The sequence below is a fragment of the Juglans regia genome, chromosome 7 (genome assembly GCF_001411555.2).
Source record: "Juglans regia cultivar Chandler chromosome 7, Walnut 2.0, whole genome shotgun sequence".
Taxonomy (NCBI): Eukaryota; Viridiplantae; Streptophyta; class Magnoliopsida; order Fagales; family Juglandaceae; genus Juglans; species Juglans regia.
The window spans coordinates 50,364,027-50,386,436 of NC_049907.1; the positions used below are offsets into that span (position 1 = coordinate 50,364,027).

Here is a 22,410-nt window from a genome sequence, read left to right on the forward strand (position 1 = left end):
ATTGCAGTCAATGTCGTTAGCGGCGGGGAGTAAATGTACTGCTCAATTCAATCACTTATTTCTGGAAAAAGACATGTCACAATCCGAAGTTTGTCAGGAAAATGTATGAACGTAGAATAGAACTGGGATAAACCAGAATAGAAGTGGGAGAAACCACCAAATAATTTCACAAATTGAACCCGCAAAGGGAAGATCATAGTTTGCATAAAATATTCCCATGGCCAATGTTCTTGAAAGAAAAGATCTGTACCCCACGGCCTAATCAGGTCTGACACTTTTCTTTCTCTGGTCTTGTACTAGAAGATCGAGAGCCGCTGGAAAGACCACATTACTTTTTCAAGATGAAACTCCAAGATGAAGGCTCAAGTAGAAATTGTCCACATATGGGTCCGATATCCCACAGACATGAGTGCAAGCTCCCAAAGCATATTTGGTATGCTCAATGGATTCACCTTGGATCCAGGAATTTCTGACCAGTTCACAGATATCTCAATCATTGGGATACCAAACCATTTGCACAGAAACACTAACTCAACATCAAAACACCACCTGCATCAAATCCATGTGGAAAATCAATTCCTGCAACAAAAATCCCAAAAATAACATGGAAGAGGTAAATACATCCTCTATTCTATAAATGAGTGAGCATGATCTCAATGCAAAATTCCATGAAGAAAATTGCATATGAATGCAACTACCTCTTCAAACGGATGTTTTTGAAAAGCTTCCTTGCTGCAGCCCTAGTAAACATCTTAAAACCACACTGTGATACAGTTCATGTCAGAAAAAAGATTAAAGCTTCATTGAACAACAGCATAAACGAAGTATTGGACTTTTATACTGGTACGAAACTGGAGGTCAAATAAATGCAAAAAGGAAAAAATAAAATAAAATAAAGCAGATATACCTGCGTGTCACGAATTCCAGGACCTGCAGTCAAGAGCACCACAAGATGGAAACCCATCATCAAAAAGTTCCGGTACCATTTCCTCTGTGACACATAAGTGAAATGGTTCAAAGATGTGATTTATAAAACAAACTTGGCAAGAGAAGAGTCATAGAGCATGTAAAGAAGCAAGCAGTATTAGCAACACTAAACTGTAGCCAGAGCCTTCTCCTCAAGATGAGCGCGAGAACCAAATGCGGCAATTGGGATATCAGATATCCTAAAACTTGAATCGCTAGCTGCTAAATCTCCATCATGACACACCTTTCTGGCAAGCATATGGATCTGGTAGGCATAACATCAGATAATTTGCAGAAGCATGGTCAACATCTCCATAGACCTTGAACTAAGTTTTTCAAATAGCTTGAATACTTGCAAAAAAGTGACAGCACAAAATTATGGATGATACAAACCTGATTTTCAAGTTTTTCAAGGTCATTAACCTCGGTTGCTCCATCCGCATCCAGCATTAGAAGCAGTTCACCACGTGAATGAAGCATTCCCTGTTTTACAATGCTTTCACAGAGACAGAGCTTCAATCAATTGTCATCACACATGAGGGAGAAGAGATGGAACCCTTAAAACATCAGTACATCTAAATAAGTGAGTGGTTTGAGTTGGACTCACTTTTCTAATTGCTTCTCCCTTGCCATGATTTCTACCAAGAAGGATAAGCCTCACTTTGTCTATAGTGTATTTCCTTACAAAGTCAAGGGCTACTCTTTTTGTCCCATCAACACTTCCATCATCAATAATCACCACCTGTTGAAGACCCATCCATTCAAAATTTAAGGAACAGTAGATAATAAATATCTGACATACTTTTCTAGAAGGATAGCAAAACTCTATTCATTATAATAATGAACAGCCAGAGAAACTACAAGAAATATTTCTTCCTCTGCTCTCATTTTACAAAAAAAAAAAAACAAAAACAAAAACACAAAGTTGTGTATATTAAGAAGCAGGACTACAGAGCTGGAGAAGGATTCTCTTCCAAGGAAAATGAGAACACAAGCAAACAGAAGGCAGTACCTAGTAGCTAAGAACAAGCCAAGTGTAACTTCAATGCATTAATGATGAAGCCAAACATCTCGGTTTTTTTAGAAATATTGTTTTGCTCCAAAAAGAACTTAATCTACCATCTGCTTGTACAGTGGAGACCTCATTAATATTTGTTATACTTGCGTTAAAGAGATAGAAATAAAAACATACAAAGTTGAGTTTCATTGACATTAAAAAAAATCAACACAACACCAGACGCATCTCAAGGTAGCAATGAGTCAATGACAATATGATCATCCCTCATGACCATACTAACTAATTACAAAGATCCAGCAAACAAAATGATCAAAATGATACCTCGTAAGAAAATGACTCATCCTTTGCCGCACGTTGTTGAAGATAACTACAAAGTAAAAATACAAAATCACTATAACAAAATATGTAACTCTCTTAGTAGTGGCCATTAACAGAAATTAATTAATTACTTCATAGTTTCCTCCAGTGCTCCAGGAAGCCTAAGCTCTTCATTGTATGCAGGGATTATCAGAGATATATACTTCTCTGATGGATCAGAAATATGGGTGCAAGGAACCTGAAACAGTCCATCCAGAAAAGTCAGAATCACCAAAAACCACTACAGACGTCAGTTATAATTATCCAGAAAAAATTGCTTACAAAATGACCTCGTAAAGTGAATCAACTTGGCAAGTAATGCTTCAAAACTACATTATATAAATAAAAAGACCCAGAGGATCTTATAATTCCTAGCAGACCTTTTGAAGTTTATACATTGCTCACAATACTATTTTGTTCTTAAAATCATTGATCCTTCCACAAGACTTTCGTAAGGTCAGGAAAGATCAGAAACATGATCCTATCATAAGTAGAGTTGGCTAGAAATTTATCGCTATTATTTTTTTTCGAGGTGATGGTATCTCAATTAAAAACACCTAAGGCCAAACAAGAAACTGTAATATTCTGTAAAAAGGGCGCATTATCTAGGCCATTTTACTAGCAAAATATAGAAATATAACATACTGAACAATCTCTGCTTGAGTTAACAAGCACGTGTAAACAGTGATAGAGACTCTGATAGAACCAAGCGACCTTTGTATTCAATTAGAGTAAATCTCAGTTTGCCCAAGTAACTTTTTGCACGACAAGATTCAATTGTAGACATCAACTACATGCTACATTTTTGTTTCCATAAATTTTGGAACTTATGCACCTTCAAATTGCTTGCTTAGAATGGAATTCATTTCATGACTCATTTTCACAACAGTGACATAAGATTCCCATCAACTAAGCCCATTCAAACTTAAAAATCCTGTATTATGCGTTCTCCCCGACATAGATCACCGTTGATTGCTTCAAATAAACTTTTTTGGTTATTATGAGAACCTGCTCACGAAGCCGACCTGTTGGAGGCCGAAGCTCGAAGATTTGCTTTTTGAGTATATTGATATGCAGAGTGCGAGCTGGTTGGAAAGACCTTTTGAAGAAGATGAGGTTCATAAGGTCATTAGCAGTATGGCTAAAGATAAAGCTCCTGGGCTGGATGAGTTTTCGATGGGGTTCTTTCAACATTGTTGGGAGATTGTGAAATGTGATGTTATGCAGGTCTTTCTTGAATTCCATGCTTTCAAAAAGTTTGAGAAATGCCTTAATACCGAAGAAACATGGGGCGATGGAAGTCGAGGATTTCCGCCCTATAAGCCTGGCGAGCGGGGTTTACAAAATTATTTTGAAAGTTCTTACTAATCGGTTAAGCTTGGTAATGGAGCAAATTATTTCAAAATCTCATAATGCCTTTGTTCGGGGGAGGCAGATACTTGATTCAGTTCTTATTGCCAATGAGTGCTTGGATCATAGGTAGAAGGAGGGCATACCAAGCATTCTATGCAAGCTTGATATGGAGAAAGAATATAACTATGTAAATTGGGATTTTCTCTTTTACTTACTTGGGAGGTGTGGCTTTGATGATGGGTGGATTTCATGGATTCGACATTGTGTTACTACCGCTCGCTTCTCAATGTTAGTTAATGAAACCCTTGCAGGTTTCTTTAACAGCTCTCGCGGATTGTAGTAAAGGGACCCGTTGTCTCCATTTCTTTTCATTATTGTTATAGAGGCACTTGGCCGGATGGTGAAGGCAACTGTTGATGGTGGTTTTTTAACTGGATTTTCCGTGGGTAATGATACTAATGGCTCTATCATGATCTCACATCTTTAATTTGCAAATGATACACTACTCTTTTGTGAATCGGAGTTGGGCCAAATTCAAGCTTTACGAGCACTGTTGTTATGCTTTGAAGCCGTGTCGGGGCTTAAGGTAAACCTTGGTAAATCTGAGATGGTGGTAGTGCGTGTGGTGCCTAGAATCAATAGCCTAGATAATCTCTTGGGTTGTAAAGTGTCTTCTCTGCCTATGAAATATTTGGGCCTCCCTTTGGCAGTGACTTTTAAAGCTAGAGCTATTTGGGACAAGGTTATTGAGAAAGTGGAGAAAAGGTTGGTTGGAAGGAAACAACCGTATCTATCGAAGGGGGGGTGGCTCATATTGATCACAAGCACTTTATCTAATCTGCCAAGTAGAGGATTGGGTGTGCGCAATTTGAGTAATTTCAATAAAGAGTTATTGGGGAAATGGCTATGGAGGTACCACTTGGAGGGGGAGTCGTTGTGGAAGGAAGTTGTTGACTCTAGACACAGAGGTGCTTGGGGAGATTGGTGTACCAATGTAGTGAGGGAGGGCGGGGGGTATGGTGTGGGTTTATGGAGATATATTAGGGGGGATGGCAGTGTTTCAAAATTAATATCCGTTTTGTGGTTGGACAAGGCACTAGAATCAGGTTTTGGCAGGATATTTGGTGTAGAGAGCGCTCTTTGGAGGTCTTCGCAGCACTCTATAGTATTGCAGTTGATAGGGAGGCTTCGGTGGCAGATTTGCTTGTGTTTTTCCATGGTTCTCATAAGTGGAATATCATATTCACTCAGGATAGCCATGATTGGAAATTGTCTACCGCTTCATAATTTTTCAGCTTGATATACTCCTCAGAAAGTATAACGGCATAGGGTGATAGGATTCAATGGAGGTCCAATGGCAGCAAGAAGTTCAAAGTTAAGGCATATTATAAAATATTGGCTTCACAAGGTAATGTATCTTTCCTGTGGAAAAGCATTTGGAGGTCTAGCCTACCTTCCAAAGTGGCTTTCTTTGTGTGGGCTGCTGCTCTTGGGAATATCCTAACCACGGAAAATTTAAGGAAGAGGGGGTTTATTGTGATAGACTGGTGCTATCTGTGCAAAAAACATAGAGAATCAGTGGACCATCTATTATTGCATAGTGAGGTAACAAGAGCGTTGTGGAATAGGATATTTAGTAAAGTGGATGTTGCTTGGGTTATGCTATCAAAGGTGGTTGATCTACTTGCTCGCTGGAAGGGTATCGAAGGCTGTCACCAGGTGGCAGCAGAATGGAAGATGATCTCGTTATGCATTATATGGTGTATTTAGACGGAAAGGAATGTGCGGTGCTTTGAAGATAGAGCAAACAATGGCGGACCTTCAGAATTTTTTTCTACACACTTTACTCCTATGGTTTTCGGCCATTGTGTTTAATGGAAACAATGTGCATGATTTCTTTTCTTTAACTTAGCGCTTTTAGAATGTATTTAGATGTTTCTTCTGTATACTCCTTGTGTATATAGGTCATGCCTATTTTCATTCATATCAATAAAACTTCCTTCTTACTTATCAAAAATAAATAAATAATTTTTTGGATTTCAAGACACGAACGAATTAAAAACCACAAAATAACTGGTAAGGAAATTTAGAGAATTTCAAATAGTGCCGAAACATCAAAACATACGCGCGCACATAAATATGTATGCATTTTGCAATGTAGATTTACCTGTTTCGACGAATTAGGGCCCTCGAAGACTGCGGGAGCTTCTACATGCCTAACAAAGAATGATAAAACAAAATGAAAAGAAAATGGATAAAACATGATTTAGAAAGGTTGAGCAGGAAAGGAATAGATTTCGAAAGTGGGAGAAAACTTCTGCGATTTTGGTGGAGGATCGGGACGTACGTATTGTTGATTCTTCTCCGATAAGCTTCGAAAAAGATAGCAGAAACTAAGCCAACAACAGCGACCAGAATGGGGACGAGGAACAGCGCCACCAACGACCATAGAAACCCCATTCGCTTGCAGAGTCCGACTGCGCATTGGGCAGCTATAGGTAGTTAGGTACTCCTTCCTCGACATGGTTAAAGGCCATGATCAGAAAGTACAAGTAATAGTTAACCGGAACCAGAGGCAAATTAGCCCGTCTAGCTCAGTTGGTAGAGCGCAAGGCTCTTAACCTTGTGGTCGTGGGTTCGAGCCCCACGGTGGGCGTTTTTGAATTTAGATTCAATTATTTCAGTTTTGGTTCTGGTACATGTCTCTTAATTTGTCGTAAGTGAAAAGCTGTTTATAACGTATTAATTCCCGTACGATCAATTTTCATTGTGATGATGCTATGCAAAGCAGAGATTGCTTCGACTAAATTAACTTTTTAATTTGAAACAGTAGGTTTTAGGTGTTATCATTATGAAAAAATATACTTACAACCGTGAATTGCGTAACCGCCGCACAATCGCTTTGAAAAAAATAAATCAAACATGGGATCCACATGAAAAAAATTAATTGCGTAACTGCCGCACAATCGCTTTGAAAAAAATAAATCAAACATGGGATCCATATGAAAAAAATTAATTTTTTAATAGTGGACCCCACTCTTTTTCAAAGCGATTACGCGACGGTTACGCACTTTACAGTTGTATGTAGAATTACTCCTCCACCATTTTTTTACTCTCCATCGGGATGAATTTATATATGGAAATTATATATATTAGCAAACGCGGCTAGCTGTTATTTTATTTTGTTGGGTTCTAAGTAGCTAGCAGGACAAGGAACCCAAATTAGCTCATAACTTACAATCATTCAAAAGTTCAAACTTAAGACTTACGCACTGGTCACCAAACTTCAAAGAATTTATCTATATCGCGTTCACCACCCAATCATGTACTTGATCTTGTCAGGACAAACATTCCTATAATATAAACACTCACCCTTTACCATATTCCATATGATTTCTATTAATTAATGATCTATACATGATCATGAGTTGAGGAAGTGCATAAATCCTTGTAAATATCAAAGATCACTAAATATATAATTGGCTTTAACTGCAAAACCCTGCATTCTAGAGAATTAAAATAAAATCCACAATCAATGAAAACTTCTAATTATATATATATATATATAAATTTTTCCTATTTGTACTGTATGTTATTCCTGTAAATGCAACTGTACATGACTTCCTTTAAAGCTGATTTATTTAAGCTACCCCAGAATGACAGAGCTGAGCAAGATTCCTGTGAAAAAAAAAAAAAAAAAAGTGGGTGGAATGGGTCCATCTCGTGGCATGATTAAGACCACGACAGAGGTGGGAACAAGAAAAAGAACAGTTTTACTTTTCCCTCACTTTTGTAGACCATAATTCCTGGAATGGAGAAGCTGGCCATTCACCTCACTCCATTTTCTGCTTTTTCCATCATGCCAAACAGCCTTTTCCCTCACAATTCTGATGACCATTATAATCATTATCATCGCATCCATCCATGCATCACACATCATTGCATGCATCATCCATTACAGAGCTTAAGGAATTTGAGTTCACATATTTACCAGAAAGTATTTTTTTAACCTTTCGAGAAACTTGGCTTTATATAACGAGTAATTAAATTAGTAACACCAGGGCACGTGTTCTAAACCAATTACCGGGATGCATGTGGAGCTTCGACGTTTGAGTTCACGGACTATACATCTCAGCACAAGTTACAAGAGAGCAGTACTGCCGGAGGGATGGAGATTTGGATGGACCTGAAATTGTGAGATACCGGCCAGCAGTGCAAAGATTTCTTTCATGTATTCATATGCAATTGGACTCATGTTCAGTTTTTACTGTTAACATCGTCATCAAATAGTAAACATGATATCTGTCACGCTTATAAAACAGTACACTAATTAAGCACTTCAATATTGCCAAGGGGTTTATCATGATGATGTTATGTTGTTGATACAAACATGATAGATTAACACTTACGTCTATGGCAACTGGACGGATCGAATCTAGTGCACCAAGATCCCGGATATTGGAAAGTGTTCAAGCAAATAGCCACACATTAGTACTCAAGTTGCTTTTGGGTTTTGATATATATAGCCATGTGTTATTGTTTGATAGAGAAAAATGGAAGAACGTTGAAAAATAGAATATTTGATGATCAAGCAGAAATTAACCCAGAGGAAATATTTGATGATCATTGATTTTCTCTAAAGAAAGGGTCAGAAAAATAACTATATATTTATACGACTGTAATTCAAGAAAAGAATATATAATAGAGTCCACGCCTGGATCTGTCACTTACCTCCAATTCAGACTCAGAACAGGTCAGTAACATGTGCCACACTGCAAATAAACAGATATATAAACATACAAGAGACTGTAGTTAATTCGCTAGAATAGATCAAAGTGGCATTTATTCATACTAAAATGCAGTTTCTTTGATCTTAAAGAGAAAAATAAGAAGTGCAATGAAGCTATTACAAGATCTCTAATAAATGAACCAATCCCCCGTCATAATCATAGTAAGAAAAATTCCAAAAGAAGTCAACCAGATTTTAGGAAAAAAAAAAGGCTACAATAATATGACGCAGATGATGATGTTGTTGATGATAAAGACGTGGAGAAGAAGAAGATGATGACGACGACGACGATGATGGATTTAGAAAAATTTTTAAAAAATATATTTGCCTAGTGAGCCATGGCCACAGGAGGCGCATAGCTAATGCTTCTTTGGTTGGGCATGGCGAGCATGGCAGTGTGGTCAAGAAAATCCTTGAGCGCAACCACAGATTGTAATATCGTCCTTAGATCATCGGCGCATGAGAACCCGAAGCAGCCCACTTGCCGAACCGCATACACATAAAACGTTATGCAACCTTTTCTGAACTTAAACCTAGCCATCTCGCACCCGGTCAAGCCCCTGATAAGCCTCTTGTTCACTTGTCCGAGCGGTATCTCCGATGGCCAAACACGGTCTGTAGCCGTCTTCATGATCTCCGATTCAAAGACGAATAGAAGTACTTTGGATTTCTTCGTGCCGAGGCCTAGTGTGAGGGTGTGCCAGGCATGGTGTGCCAAGATCGTGAAGTTTGTGGGCAAGAAAGCAGTGGTTGAAGGAAAAGGGAGTTTATTGTTGTTGTTGTTGGGTTTGGGGTTAGTTGGTGGAAAAGAAAGGAGCTGTAGAAGTTCAAGAGGCCTAGCCCGCCGGATCGTGAACGATTTCACGATGAACTGGCCGCCGAACCGGAGACCCTTTACGTCGGAGCTCGGCTTGAAAGAGAAATCTGAGTTTGGTTTTGTGGTTTGGTCATTTGGGTGCTGGTGCTTTTGCTTCTTGTTCTTCTTCTTTTCATTTTGTTCCATGGTCTATCCGTTGGGCGGGCGTTTTGGTGGTGGGTTTTGTTTGTGTATTAGAACAAACCAATCTAAAGCTTTTGATGGAATACAAATGCAGGGGTTTTTCTTTTTCTGTCTTCTTTTGAGAGAGAGAGAGAGAGAGAGATGTAGAAAGAGGGGGTACTACGTAATTGACAACCACTTCACATAATATTGATTTTCTTTTTCTATTCCTTTTTTTATTAAGTTTATCTAGCTTGTCATGTTGTCAAAATGTATATGGTTCTTATTAGCGACATCCTATTTCAAAAGTGGGCGTAGCTAGGTTGGTGTTCTTGAGTACATTCCCTTTTTCTTCGAGAAAAAATCATTCTTTTCATTTTTTTTATTTTTTATTAGTAGTTCCTTTATCGGTCAATCAGTTTATGCATCACCCTTGTCCTTGCACCTGATCAACCTCCTCCCCACCCAAAACCAAAAAAGGACAAAAAAATGCAAAAACACGCATTCACCATGGATGTGTCGGGTGTTGCATTGCTACAAAGTCTTGTTTGATCACAACCATCCATAGAGTTGATCGTTGGACATGGCAGAGATTTTGCAATATGTTCAAAGTCACTTGTCATGTTTGGTTACACCCAACTCATTTCCAAAGCCAATGGCAGATCAAACTATTCAAAGCTGATACAGAACAAAGTAAATAAGCATTACATGTGCAGTTAGATGATTTTGAACTCGAAAATGATGATTGCCCTCTCAATATGGCATAATGCACACTAAGTGAGGATTTGGGACCACATTATGGTATCCCATATATAGGAAATTGATTTAATCAAGAAGTACTATCCTGTTTCCCGCAATCATAATTAAGGCCATTTTTTAAAGTCCTTGCATTGGACGGCATACACAATGCAATATTTCAGTCACCTAGATTGAACCCATTTGCGTGCGTATAGCAACATCATGTATAGATATTTTCTTACAAAGTCAAACTAACGACTAAGCATGCCAATTAAGAAGAAAAAATAATATAGGATTTAGAGTAAAAAATAAATGTAACCTACAAAGTTACAAAGAGAGGAACGGGCAACAAGAAGCGGTTGCCTTTGGTACTTCTTTCTCATGTAACAGAGGGGAGAGATAAGGCTGGCTTACCTCATTCGATGGACAACCCAAAAGTCTTCTCATCACAGTTGTTTCCTTCCAAAGGCGCCATTGCCTTTAATGATTCCATGCGCGAGAAGTTTCAGAGGTCCTGAGAAGACCAACCAAAAGCAATCATTCTAGCAAGAGGGGCCACTTGAATGGGCCTATCGAGCATAAAATTTCTGGCTAGCCAGTTTTTTTTTTCCCCTCGTGGAATACTCTGCTTTTATTTATTATTATTTTTTTATAATAAAGGTCGAGAGAATTTCATTGCACATGTTGAACAAATAATTAGAGATAAAATAAAAAGAATATATATTAGATATATGCATTTGATGATGATCAAGGGTTTTCTTTTTTCTTTAAGTTTTACCATTAAGATTTCTTATGTAAGTTTGTCGGTTATCGCATGCAATTGATGAGAGGTACATAATTAGTTGGCTAATATTAAGGGATCCAGCGACGTTTGCTCGGGGTTCATTGAGAAGCCTAGCTATCATCATGCAGCTTGAGTAGTAAGCTTATGTCTAAATCTAGTTAATTCACACCAAAGCTGCCAATAGTCATCAATTATATATAAAACGATCGAGAAAAAATTAAGTGGTATTCTTGCAGAAATTTACAGCTAATAATCGTGTGAATATAATTCATTAATTTGGTGATCAACAAGATCACCGTTTTTTTATTATTATTATTATTAGAAAAAAATATATATATTGTGGCAATCTGAGTCTGTCAGCGCATTAATTATGTGTCTGCAATTGCATTAATTAAGAAAATGCTACATGTCAAGGGTGTCGGTGATGATTCGGACAATATTTTTTTTTTAAGAGAAATATTATTATTCATTCATCACATTTACCAAAAAAACTTACATCTATAACTATATACATGAGTGAATATCTCTATATCAATCATTTAGAATTTTATCAATATATTATTAAATTAATATAAATTTTTTATTATTTATACTCTCTATAAACAAACGTGATAGTGACGAAACCAATAACTTTTATAAGGGAGCCAACTCTTTTGTTGTGTTACACATTTATATAAAATAAAAACTAAAATATCATAAAAATATAACAATATATAAAATTAGATTTCAATAATTTGTTACATAGATAGAGAAATAAAATTCTAAAAAATACAACTTAATATATATTTCAAAATTCTGACGATAATGTTTTATAGAATAATATTAATCTATTATTATTTTTATAATGAAATATTTTGAATTTATTTTCTTTATAAAACTATTAAGTGATATTTTAAAAGGTCATCTTTCATTCTAATATGTAAGTTAGTTTATCAAGTTTCATGCAAAATCTAAATATTTTTGTGTCACATTTAGCATATAATGCTATAATTGAGACCTTAAATATATTTTGTTACTCAATGAAGTCTAGATCAGGATAAAACTTCTCACCAATCTTAAATGATTTTTCTTATATTTTAACTTTAGAATCCATATTAAGAAATCTAATATTGTATAATAAAAAATATTGTATAACAAAAAAAACTTGGAGATCCATATTAAAATATTTATTATTTTTCTTAAACTTAATTTTAATTTAATTTTGGGGGGCCATATCCTGAAAAATAAATAATATATAAAAACTATACAAAATTTTGGAACAATAGGCAACAAATTGAAGAAATACATTTTTAGGTATATTGAAATTTTTAAAAATTTTAAAGAACATATGGGATTGTAATTTTTTTTTTTTGGGGATTTGCTATATTTATAGACTTAAAAATAAAATATAAGGTATATTTTGATTTTTTTTAAAACTTGGGGGGGGAGGGGGGGATGGCCTCCTTGGATATAAAGTAGGTCTGTCACTGGTCTAAGAGACAGTATTCTGTCTAAACAGATATTCAACCTCACATTTCATAAAAATAAAGGATTCAACTTCTATGGATAAACTGTTCAAGAAACAAACTCATTTTTTTTTATTGTTACTATAAAATAAGGAAAACAATAACAAAAAATGATGGATTATAGTTTAGATCAACTACGGTAGACTTTGACGTCTCGTGAAAGTAACAAGTTTGTCCATTTTCAGCCACAAAAGTCAAAGCTAAAAGATCTTGTAGTAGCGATTCCGATGATCCAGCACATATGACGAGAAGAGCTGCTGGTGATCCCATAATATTTAAAAAAATGAAAGGAATTAAAAATAATACATAAAAAAAAATAAAAATAAAAATGAATGCACTAATCGGGATGAATTTTTGATAATTGTAGTGCTACTCTTAGAGTATTGACAATGATTTATACATCTTCATATTCCTCTTCATATTTACATAATATCTCTTAAAATTAGTCTGTATTGAATTATGCATCTTCAATATTTTACATAGTTATGAATAATATTTTTTTAAATTTAAAAAAATACTATTCACTCTCAAAACATTATTTTACTATTTTTTTTTATCTCCTACTCTTTGATCTCTCTCAATAGAAACTCAAACAAAGAAATTAAAAATGATCGAACGGGATTGTGAAGTATATAAAGAAAAAAAAAATTAAGAAAAAAATAAAAACTAATAATATTTTATTTTTATTTAATTTAAAGATGCATAATTTAATGTAGAAGTTTTTTTAATATGTAAAAATAATTTTTAAAAAATATAATTTTATATATGCTTGTAGAGAAATCAATGGTAGAGGTCCTTGTAACTGCTGGGACGAATATTGTAGGCGGGGCCCGGGCCCTCCAAAATTTCAGAAAAAATTAAAAAAAAAAGAGTTATGTTAAAAACTCCATAAAAGTTGGCTCCCAAAAAAATGGTCAGTTGTACGTCTTGCCCCAAATTCGATAAAGCGAAATCACATCGTGCAACATTACAAGTTTGATCTACCTACCTTATTTTTCAGATCTACAAGATTGCTCTATAATTTTTTATTTACGTTGGATATTAAAAACTACTGAAAAGGCCAATGTTTATTATGGACTGGTTGATAAATTGAGTCTACTTATTTTAACACTTCAATTTTAATGGCAACTGTTAAATAAACATTATAAAGGACAATGTTTCGAAATAAAATGAATGATGACTTTTTTTTAGAGATTATTTAGTAGTCTATATTAAAAAATAAATTGCTGAAAAATTAATGAATTTTATTTAATGAAAGACCAGTTCAATTAGCATTATTGGTTACATTTCACTTCTTTTTATGGAATTATATCATTTTTTTTTTATACAATTTTTTACATTTACCTTAGCCCTCCTAAATAATTATATGGAGGAGCATATGAGACTCGTTAGACGAAGATATTATATACTAACTTAATTGGCTTTCAAGCTGATTAAATCTAGACGTGATCCGCATCAATCTATAGCTATAATAAGCCATGATATTTTGATTAAAACAGAACAAAAAAAAATGGGGGAAAATAAACTAGCTAGAGGTGCAAAACGACAATAATTTAACAAACTAATTCATTATTAGAGTTCTTAATTAATAATGTAGATGGGCGAAGCAAGTTTGATAGGCACGTTGATTAGGTTTGCATGATTTATCATCATGATCTGATCTGCACTTGTCGCGAAATCATGAGTTACTTTATTTCCAAGTTAATTAATTTCCAGCTTGATCATGAGCAAGTGTACGTACGTAGCCATCACCAATATATATTTATAAGAATGTTTGAAACTTCCTATTTCTGGACTACTGGAACATTCATGCAAGGAATTATTATTCCCGTGAAGTATAATAATTTATTATATATATATACTAGTATATATATATATATATAAATGGGATTTAATTTCTGCTTGGTCGATCTTCTTCTATTAATTAATATATAAATGTACTGTATGTATTGGAGTACTAGTCCCACCCAATTAGTTTTTAATACAAATTAAATTAGCAATATTCAGTCATATTTATATATAATATGATAACCGGATTAATATTTAACACAACATGCAGAAACTATATATATATATATATATAGAAGCTGGCTCTCATGTGTACGGTTATATATATCTTTCATGCACAATGCAATGTTACAGCTAAATATCCAACAATAGAACAAATAAATAATTGAAGGTCATTAGTTTCTCCGGTCAAGTATACATATCATGTATATGCGCGCAGGTTATAAGCGACGAGCTCCCATGCAGTCAGCCTTACATATATGACCCGCATCCTGATCCTTTTTCAATTCTTATGCAACGTATTTACATGTGCCATGGCCTGAACAATATCATCAACAAAAATAATATATATTAAAGTTTTGCATATAACATTTTCAGTACTCATGCATGCATGCTTATAATGTGACATATTTTAAATGATTATTAATTTAATTAAGGAGTAATATTAAATTAGACTTGTGAAATCAATTCAAAGAATTAGAGAAATAATAAATTTTGTCATTTTCAGACCCAATGGATGTGACACATTAATTTTAAGAAGCTATCAATTCAATTTATAGACAGTTACTAATAAGATGCATGCATTTTAAATGAATGCACGCGCGCTAGCTATATATATATTAAACATATCATTTCAATTAAAACCACCGTTACTATATATTATCTAATCATTAATCAATAATGTTTGTTTTGAATTCTTAAGAGATGATTGATAATTTACTATACCCGATTTCTTTTAATTAGAAATTAGGAAAAAGAACAAGCATATAAGCAGGCTTACTTGGGTCAATGGAGGTGAGGACTGCACTGTGGGAGAAATCACAGTTGTAAGGATGGCGACCAGACTTCTGATAGAAAGCATTCATGACGAAGGATGCGTGGGACCTAACATCGTTGGGTTGGAAGCAGGCTCCCCCAGCTTGTATGGGCCTGCAATCCACCCCTGAGCTGCATACGTAGTCTATGTTTGACTGTAACGCAGCATTGCTTGCATCTCTTTTCGGCACGCACCACCTCTTAATTCCTACGGGTGCTCGTCTATTACCACGACGAGGCTGCATGCATGTTACAGGATATAATTACGATCGATCGTAAATGAAACGACATTAATTTACAATTTTACACTACCAAAACAACGAGATCTGCTCAGCTCGTGCGGTAAAATTAAAGCTCGGGAACAGAAAAGTCTGAAAGAACTAAAAAGGAAGCCAACTTCATTTCCTCAAGAAATTCAAAAAGTTATTCTTGTTCTTTTCTTTCCTTTACGAGACAAAACAAGCAGTGAATTATCATACCTGCGGCTGCGGCCGGTTGCGCATAATCCCAATGTCATAAATGGGAGTGAAATCTGGCCTGAACAACCCCCAGTTCCTCTCAGCTGTCGGACCGGGCTTAAGGTTTTCGTCGAACATGGAGAACAAGTAGGTCTCAAACATTCGGTTGGGCATCAACGGCGTACCCCTGCGTGAGCTGACATGCCTAACTAAGTGCCCGTTAAACAACGCCGCATGCGTCGTGCTACAAGCCTCGTAGCCGTCGCAATTGGTGGGCCAACCTGTCTCTCCCACTACCAAGTTCACTTCCCCGAAACCGAGGGCCTTCGTGGCTGAGTGGATGGCGTCCATCATGCCGTCGAACATGTTGGTGTAGGTAATGCCGGTGTTCTTGTCGTGGATGCCAGGGTTGCGCTTGAAGAGGGCGTAGTTCGCCATCTTCGGGGAGTAGGCGAAGTAGGGGTAGGGGTTGACCATGAAGGGTGCCCCGGTTTCACGTAGAAACTTGAGCATGGGCGCGAATACGAGCCGGTCGTAGCCTCGCCTGAACCTGCCAGCACTCGGCGGCTCGGAGATTGAAAGTATTCCAAGAGAGTGAGCAGATGTGACCTGGTATCAAATGGAGAAGACAATACTTCGATATTATAGCTTTGATCGCTCAAAAGTCGCACAAAACATATATATGTACGTAGTGATCAGTTTCGATAAACTTATGATCAAATCAAGCCTTCAAACCTTAATTGTCTTGATTCCGGCGAGAACAAGGGCCTGGTGGAGAGTCCTCATTGTGGGGACGAGGTGGCTGATGAGGTTCTTGTCGGCGGTGGCCATGATTTCATTGCCAACAGCTATATAATTTATCCGTGTCCTCGGGTGGAACGGGGTGATGTGGGTCGCCACCCACTGGCGGGCGTTGGCAAGGTTGGCGAGGGCGGGGATCTCCCCGTTGCCAACAGTCACGCTGACAGAGATGCCAGTGTCGGCAAAGGCCCTGAGGATGTCGGGGTTAGTGTCGAAGATTTTGATGCGGTCAATGATGGTCTGGGTCTTGAGGAAGTTGGCCACTTGGGCTGGTGGGGGAAGGTTGTTTCCTAGAGTTCCATAATTTATGCCGATGGAGTATGCGGTGGTGGAGAGGTGGAGGAGTAGGAGGAGGGGGAGCATGGGGTGAAAGATGGCCATGCTTTGCGGGCGAGGAGCCTTGGAGATAAAACAAGGGCAGCTTTGTGTTGTATATTTATATGTAGTGTGGCAGGGGAAGAAAGGAGATCGAGGGTGATAACGATTGCGTTAGCGTACAAGGCGCTTGGATAGCGATTCCAAGTCGGGCTCCAGCTAACAAGAGTCGTATGCTTAATTAAGACTTGCGTTTAACACCAAGTCTTCTGGTGTATGAACCTAATAATTACTCTTTTTTTGAGAAAGTTGAAGTTTATGCGCGGATCACGTACACGATACACGGATAAGACAGGAGTGATCGCTCGGTGTTTAAGCGCATCAAGCGGTTTCTAAATTTGCGGATGGCAGCCTGCAGTTGCCACATTTAGCCAGGTCCATATATAGGTGATATGTCAAGAGGCATATTATATGGGTTATTGAGTTTGGGCTCTATTAAACTGAGTTCCTTCGTTTTTTTTGTTTTAACCAGAATGGGTTAATGGTTTCGTTTGGACCTTGTTTCTTGTTTGTTAGTCGAAGACTCAAAGGCTATCAAGCCCAGGCTTGCACATGTAACGGTGAATGACATTTTGGGATGCGTCCAACTTGCATCGTTGAAATAGTTGTGTTTTGAACAGCCGTTTGATCCTCTAAGAGTCAGAATAGTCTCACACTTGGGGTGAAATTAAGTTGATTGGGATGAGCCGAACAGCTGCTTAAACTCTCCTTCAGACTCTCAGAGTGACTCTAGACGAAGTATTTTCAAACAAACAGTTTTTGAAAATACTTCGTCTGGAGTATGTAGATCAATCAGGAAATTGAAGGAGTGTGTATTGACACTCATTATGTAACACCCCGGTCCCGGATGGGGTCGTAGAATTACTTCATGTCACTTAAACTCACATTCTAACAATATATTTATAGACTCGAAATTCATAATGTCATATAAAAATTATTGTTTCAAACCAACTAACTCAATATAATCAACCTCCCAAAATACCAAGTCACAACAAAATTCGCCAATACTCATAGAAACCTTCTATGCATAATCCATTATACTTAAATCGTTTCATCAATGTTCCATAATCTTGATTATCACGAACAATATTTAAATTTTTTGAAAAATATTATGAAAATAAAGGGTGAGTTATCAACAATTCATTAAGCAGAGAATATATATTAGTATGTAAATATGAACATTTACAAAATTCAGAATGCAGACCAAAATATTTACTTTTAGAATGCATAATCAAAACATTTGCTTTCAAAATGTAAAATCAAAACATGTTATCAAAATATCAGAGCAAAATTTTCAGAAACGTTCATATTTAAAAATCTTTTGGCATATATAATCTGAGACATCATCTTCATATAATATCATAATACCCACGACAAGGCCGTATACCACTATTATACACGCGGCATGGCCGTATACCACTATTATACCCGTGACAGAGCTGTATACCACTATTATACTAGTGGCAAGGTTGTATACTACTATTATACCTTTGGCAGGGCCTTAACAGAACATATCTGAAACATAATCAAAACCAAATCATAATTAGATACTAATCAAAACATTCTAGAACTTTCAAAAATTGAAAGGTTTTCAAAGGTTTTCAAATGTAATATCATATCAAACAGAGTATAAAACAAATTCATATCATTCTAGAACTTTCAAAAATTGAATCAAAGCATCTTCATAATCGCTAACAAAAAATTTGCTCATGTCTACACCAGTCATGACAAAAATACTTTCGTTTTATACATATTTCATGAGTATATAGAACATATATATGAGGTTATAACTTATTTCAGGTTTCTTTTCAAAACAAACATGCATATTTTCAAAATCAATCTCAATTATTTTTTTTAATGCAAAGTCTAGCATAGAAATCTCACTTACCTGAACTTTTTACTTCTCTGAATCTTTTCTATGACTGTGCCAAACGAATATCAATCGTCACCTATAAAATAGACACGTAATTTACTTAAATCCATAATTAAACACACATTTTGATATTGAAGCCTAAAATACTAAAATAACTTTTCTTTTCTAAAATCTAAAATTTTCTTAACCTTAAAATATTACTACTTCCCAAAGTAATCGATATTCACTTAGTTTCTCCGCTTACTAAACTCTAAATTATTTATGTAAAATAAAGTGCATGACTAACATATTTGCAATATTAAGACTAAACCCATGTAAAATACATTTTCAGTTTAGTATTTACTTAACAGAATTATAACAAAATCTCTTAAAGTAAACAGCAAAATTTCGTTTAACAAAAATAGACTTGATCAGATTTAAAACGTTTAAAATAGGGTTAATTACTTACTATTTACTACTGAAATTCAATTGTAAACATAAAATTTAATACCAACTAATATAATTTAAATCCTTAAATATTTTCTATTAAACAAACCTTTTGGGCTAATATAAAGTAAGACGAAGCCCACTAAAAATAACAAAATAGTTTTCTGCCGTCAAACTTAGGCTCGTCTTAAAATCAAGTCCAACAAAATACAAGTTCAAAACACATTATGATTTGGCTCATAAATCAAAGTCATAATTGTAATATCATCTTAAATCAAATTTTCTCTACTATATGCGTAAGAAATTTTACAGGAAAACTTAAAAGATATCACTTTCATTTTACTAGGGAAGTATTGTACGTGGGTAGAGGGGCAACAAGGCTTACCAAAAAAGAAAGGGACACGCAACATAGTAGTGAGTTGGGCGGAGGTCGAAGGTGGTCAACGCGGTGGCATGGCATTGAGAGAGAGAGAGAGAGAGAGTACAGTGTGGGGGGAAGAGATTACCAAGAGAGTTGAGGCTATGCTCAGGGTGCTCAGTAATGGGGACTCACTATGCAGCAGCGACCAAACGTAGCAACTTCCACCGTTGGCTGAGATGTGGAGGCTTGCAACCTCTGTGGGTACAATGGGGGAGCTAGTGCTCTATTTTTGGGTGGTTAGAATAGAGGAGGAGTGTTGGGGTGCATGTCGTGAGTGAAGGCTTGCGGGTTGGTGTTGGGCGATGTTGGGGTGATGTGGGTCTACAGTGGTGTAATGTAGAGGTAGCGATGACACTGGGCTTGAGTTTGGATAGAGGGGTTCGAGTGGTTTTTCAACATACTTGGCTCTCGGTGATGGTGGTTTGCAATGGCTCCACTTGTGAGTTTGAGGCTAGGCTACGGTGGTTACCGTTTGGTATTGGGTGAGGGTGGTTGGGCACGACTGGGGTGGAGTAAGGTGGTGGTGTGAGGAGGTGCAATGTCACACTGTAGCTTTATCATTGGAATAAAGGACACAGTGAGGTTGCTCTGTTGGTTGTTCCTATGGTGGAGGCCAGGGTTCTATGGTAGCGGTGAACCACTAGGTGGAAGCTTGTTTCCTACGTGGGTAGTAATCGGTTGTGGGAGGTTCAATTGATAGTTGTAGTTTTCAAAACGGCTTGTACATGGGAAAAATATATGGTGAAGAAAACTAAAGGAATTTTGGATGTGCGGCAATCTTAGTTGAGGGAGATTTTTACATGTGCATGAGATGGATATATATAAAGACAGCTGAAACCCTAGAGAAAGAAAGGGAAGGAAGAAATGTGCATAGAATTGTTGAGTAGTTGGGCTAGGCTTTTAGAATAAAATTTTAAGTAACTTTTTAATTATTTAGGGCTCACTTGGTCCAAAAATATTAAATGGGCTTTAATTTAATTATCAGCTTAATAAAAATTCAAATTCCACCTTAAATATAAAATAATAAAAAAATTATTTAACGCTTCTTGACATGGACTTGATGTTGAGTCCGAGTGTCACACATTATACGTGGTACTTGTATTTCAAGAATAATGTTTAGTTACATATTTAAGTCGTGAAAGTCCTGTAGAGACCCTTAAAAAAAATACCATCGTTGAAAATTGAGTTTTTTTTTTTAGTAGTTTTCAATTTTTTTTCAAAAGCCTTTGCACAAGATTTATACGACCTAGACTTATATAAGTAATTTCGTATAGATTTATACGACCAAATTTAGTTGCGGTGTACGCAGCTACTGGCTAGAAGGTGATCAGTTTAGATCTCAAATTCATTTTAATTTATCTCAACTAATCTTATTTAATTATTATAATTTTTTAAAATTTTAATACAAAATATAATAAATAATTTAATTTTTTTAAATCTTAAAATAATAATAATATTAAAAAATAATATTTTATTTAACTTTAAATTTTTAACTTTTATTTCAATTCAATTTAATTTAACTCAGTTTAACGTTTAAACGTAGCCATACGACACTTGGAGATCTATATATGTTTGCACTAATATGAGCCGCTCATCCGGAACGCAGAGTTTTAACTGGTATGATCTGCAGATGTCTCAACATATAGAGTGTCAAAATTAAGGTTACTGCACCAATATATATACCTTCCCAGAGGAACAATAAGTACGAAGGTTCCGAACAGTCACTGCAACAAAATCCCCACGTGGCTGATACGCAAGCTTAAGTTGCGTTTACCGAGGACGACAGAGCTAAAAAGCTGTGCAAATTTGTATATACCCAGATTTCAAACTCCACGAGCCTTTTTGTTTACGTGCATGGTTTTCGAGCTGAATGTTGGAATTTTCCCAACTCCATCTGCAGAGGTATTTCGTCAAGCGTTGAGCATTATATGAACGAAGAAAAGCTCGTTGCAAATAACTTCATCAAGAAAAAAGGTGTCGTAAGAATTAATACACCATGATCTACTGATCTCGGGATTATATCTGGTCATCCCCCCTTGGTCGGAGTCCTCTCTCTCTCAAATTCCTCATATATATTCAAGTACTAAAATATTGCGGAGATACGTACGGTACGTCCGGTATACAATAAACATCTACTGGTATCAGATTCACATACAGAATCCGATAATCTAATTAAGCGAGCATAGGAATTCTCTTGAGTCATTGAAGCAAACTAAAAGGGAAAGAGACAGTGATTTCAATAAAAAAAAAAAAGATCCAGGTTTAGAGATGCTAAAATTCCTCTCCAGATCGAATCATGATATGAAGTAGTGAAGCACGATATAATATTGTTTTGTAATTAATGCAGATTCAGTGGTCGAGCATGCAAAAAGGTATGTATGAACGTACAATATATATATTATATATGAAACAATTAAGTTCCAATCCCCGCAAGAACTCATCCTGGGATTTCAGATATTAATCCTTTCAGCACATGGCGGGGATTAGCGAAATCCATGCAGAAGATGTAGGGGCAGCCACTGCATTATCTAACCCATTTCATCAGTCATCGCGGTTCAATCGGAGCCTCAAATTAAGATCAATATGTTCCTCGGTCTGATTTTTCAAGACCAATTTATGGTGGAATATATTAGAACCAAAACCTTCAATCACATGACAGGCAATTAGGTTTGGCTAACGAGAGTACCTCAAAGACTCTCAAACACTCTTATTATTATTTTTTATTTTATTTTTATTTTTCACAT

General features: G+C 36.2%; 3 protein-coding genes and 1 non-coding gene across 4 annotated transcripts; 1 reads left to right on the forward strand and 3 right to left on the reverse strand.

Moving 5' to 3' along the window:
- Positions 1–36: 36 nt before the first annotated feature.
- LOC108986356 (dolichyl-phosphate beta-glucosyltransferase-like) lies at positions 37–6,189 on the reverse strand. Its single transcript, XM_018958945.2, has 10 exons — positions 6,042–6,189; positions 5,862–5,910; positions 2,434–2,540; positions 2,306–2,351; positions 1,574–1,708; positions 1,360–1,449; positions 1,100–1,231; positions 908–991; positions 699–763; positions 37–549 (listed from the first exon to the last, which is right to left on the reverse strand). The coding sequence occupies exons 1-10, from the start codon at positions 6,152–6,154 to the stop codon at positions 363–365; spliced, it is 1,008 nt and encodes a 335-aa protein (XP_018814490.1). The 5' UTR covers positions 6,155–6,189; the 3' UTR covers positions 37–362.
- An 88-nt stretch (positions 6,190–6,277) lies between these two features.
- On the forward strand, positions 6,278–6,350 carry TRNAK-CUU. Its single transcript has one exon. It is a non-coding gene; the product is annotated as a tRNA-Lys (tRNA).
- A 2,018-nt stretch (positions 6,351–8,368) lies between these two features.
- On the reverse strand, positions 8,369–9,632 carry LOC108986302. The gene has a single exon (XM_035691763.1). The coding sequence runs from the start codon at positions 9,484–9,486 to the stop codon at positions 8,812–8,814; it is 675 nt and encodes a 224-aa protein (XP_035547656.1). The 5' UTR covers positions 9,487–9,632; the 3' UTR covers positions 8,369–8,811.
- A 4,752-nt stretch (positions 9,633–14,384) lies between these two features.
- Positions 14,385–17,015, reverse strand: LOC108986312 (glucan endo-1,3-beta-glucosidase-like). Its single transcript, XM_018958889.2, has 4 exons — positions 16,506–17,015; positions 15,792–16,379; positions 15,278–15,551; positions 14,385–14,815 (listed from the first exon to the last, which is right to left on the reverse strand). The coding sequence occupies exons 1-4, from the start codon at positions 16,950–16,952 to the stop codon at positions 14,787–14,789; spliced, it is 1,338 nt and encodes a 445-aa protein (XP_018814434.1). The 5' UTR covers positions 16,953–17,015; the 3' UTR covers positions 14,385–14,786.
- Between the last annotated feature and the right edge of the window lie 5,395 nt (positions 17,016–22,410).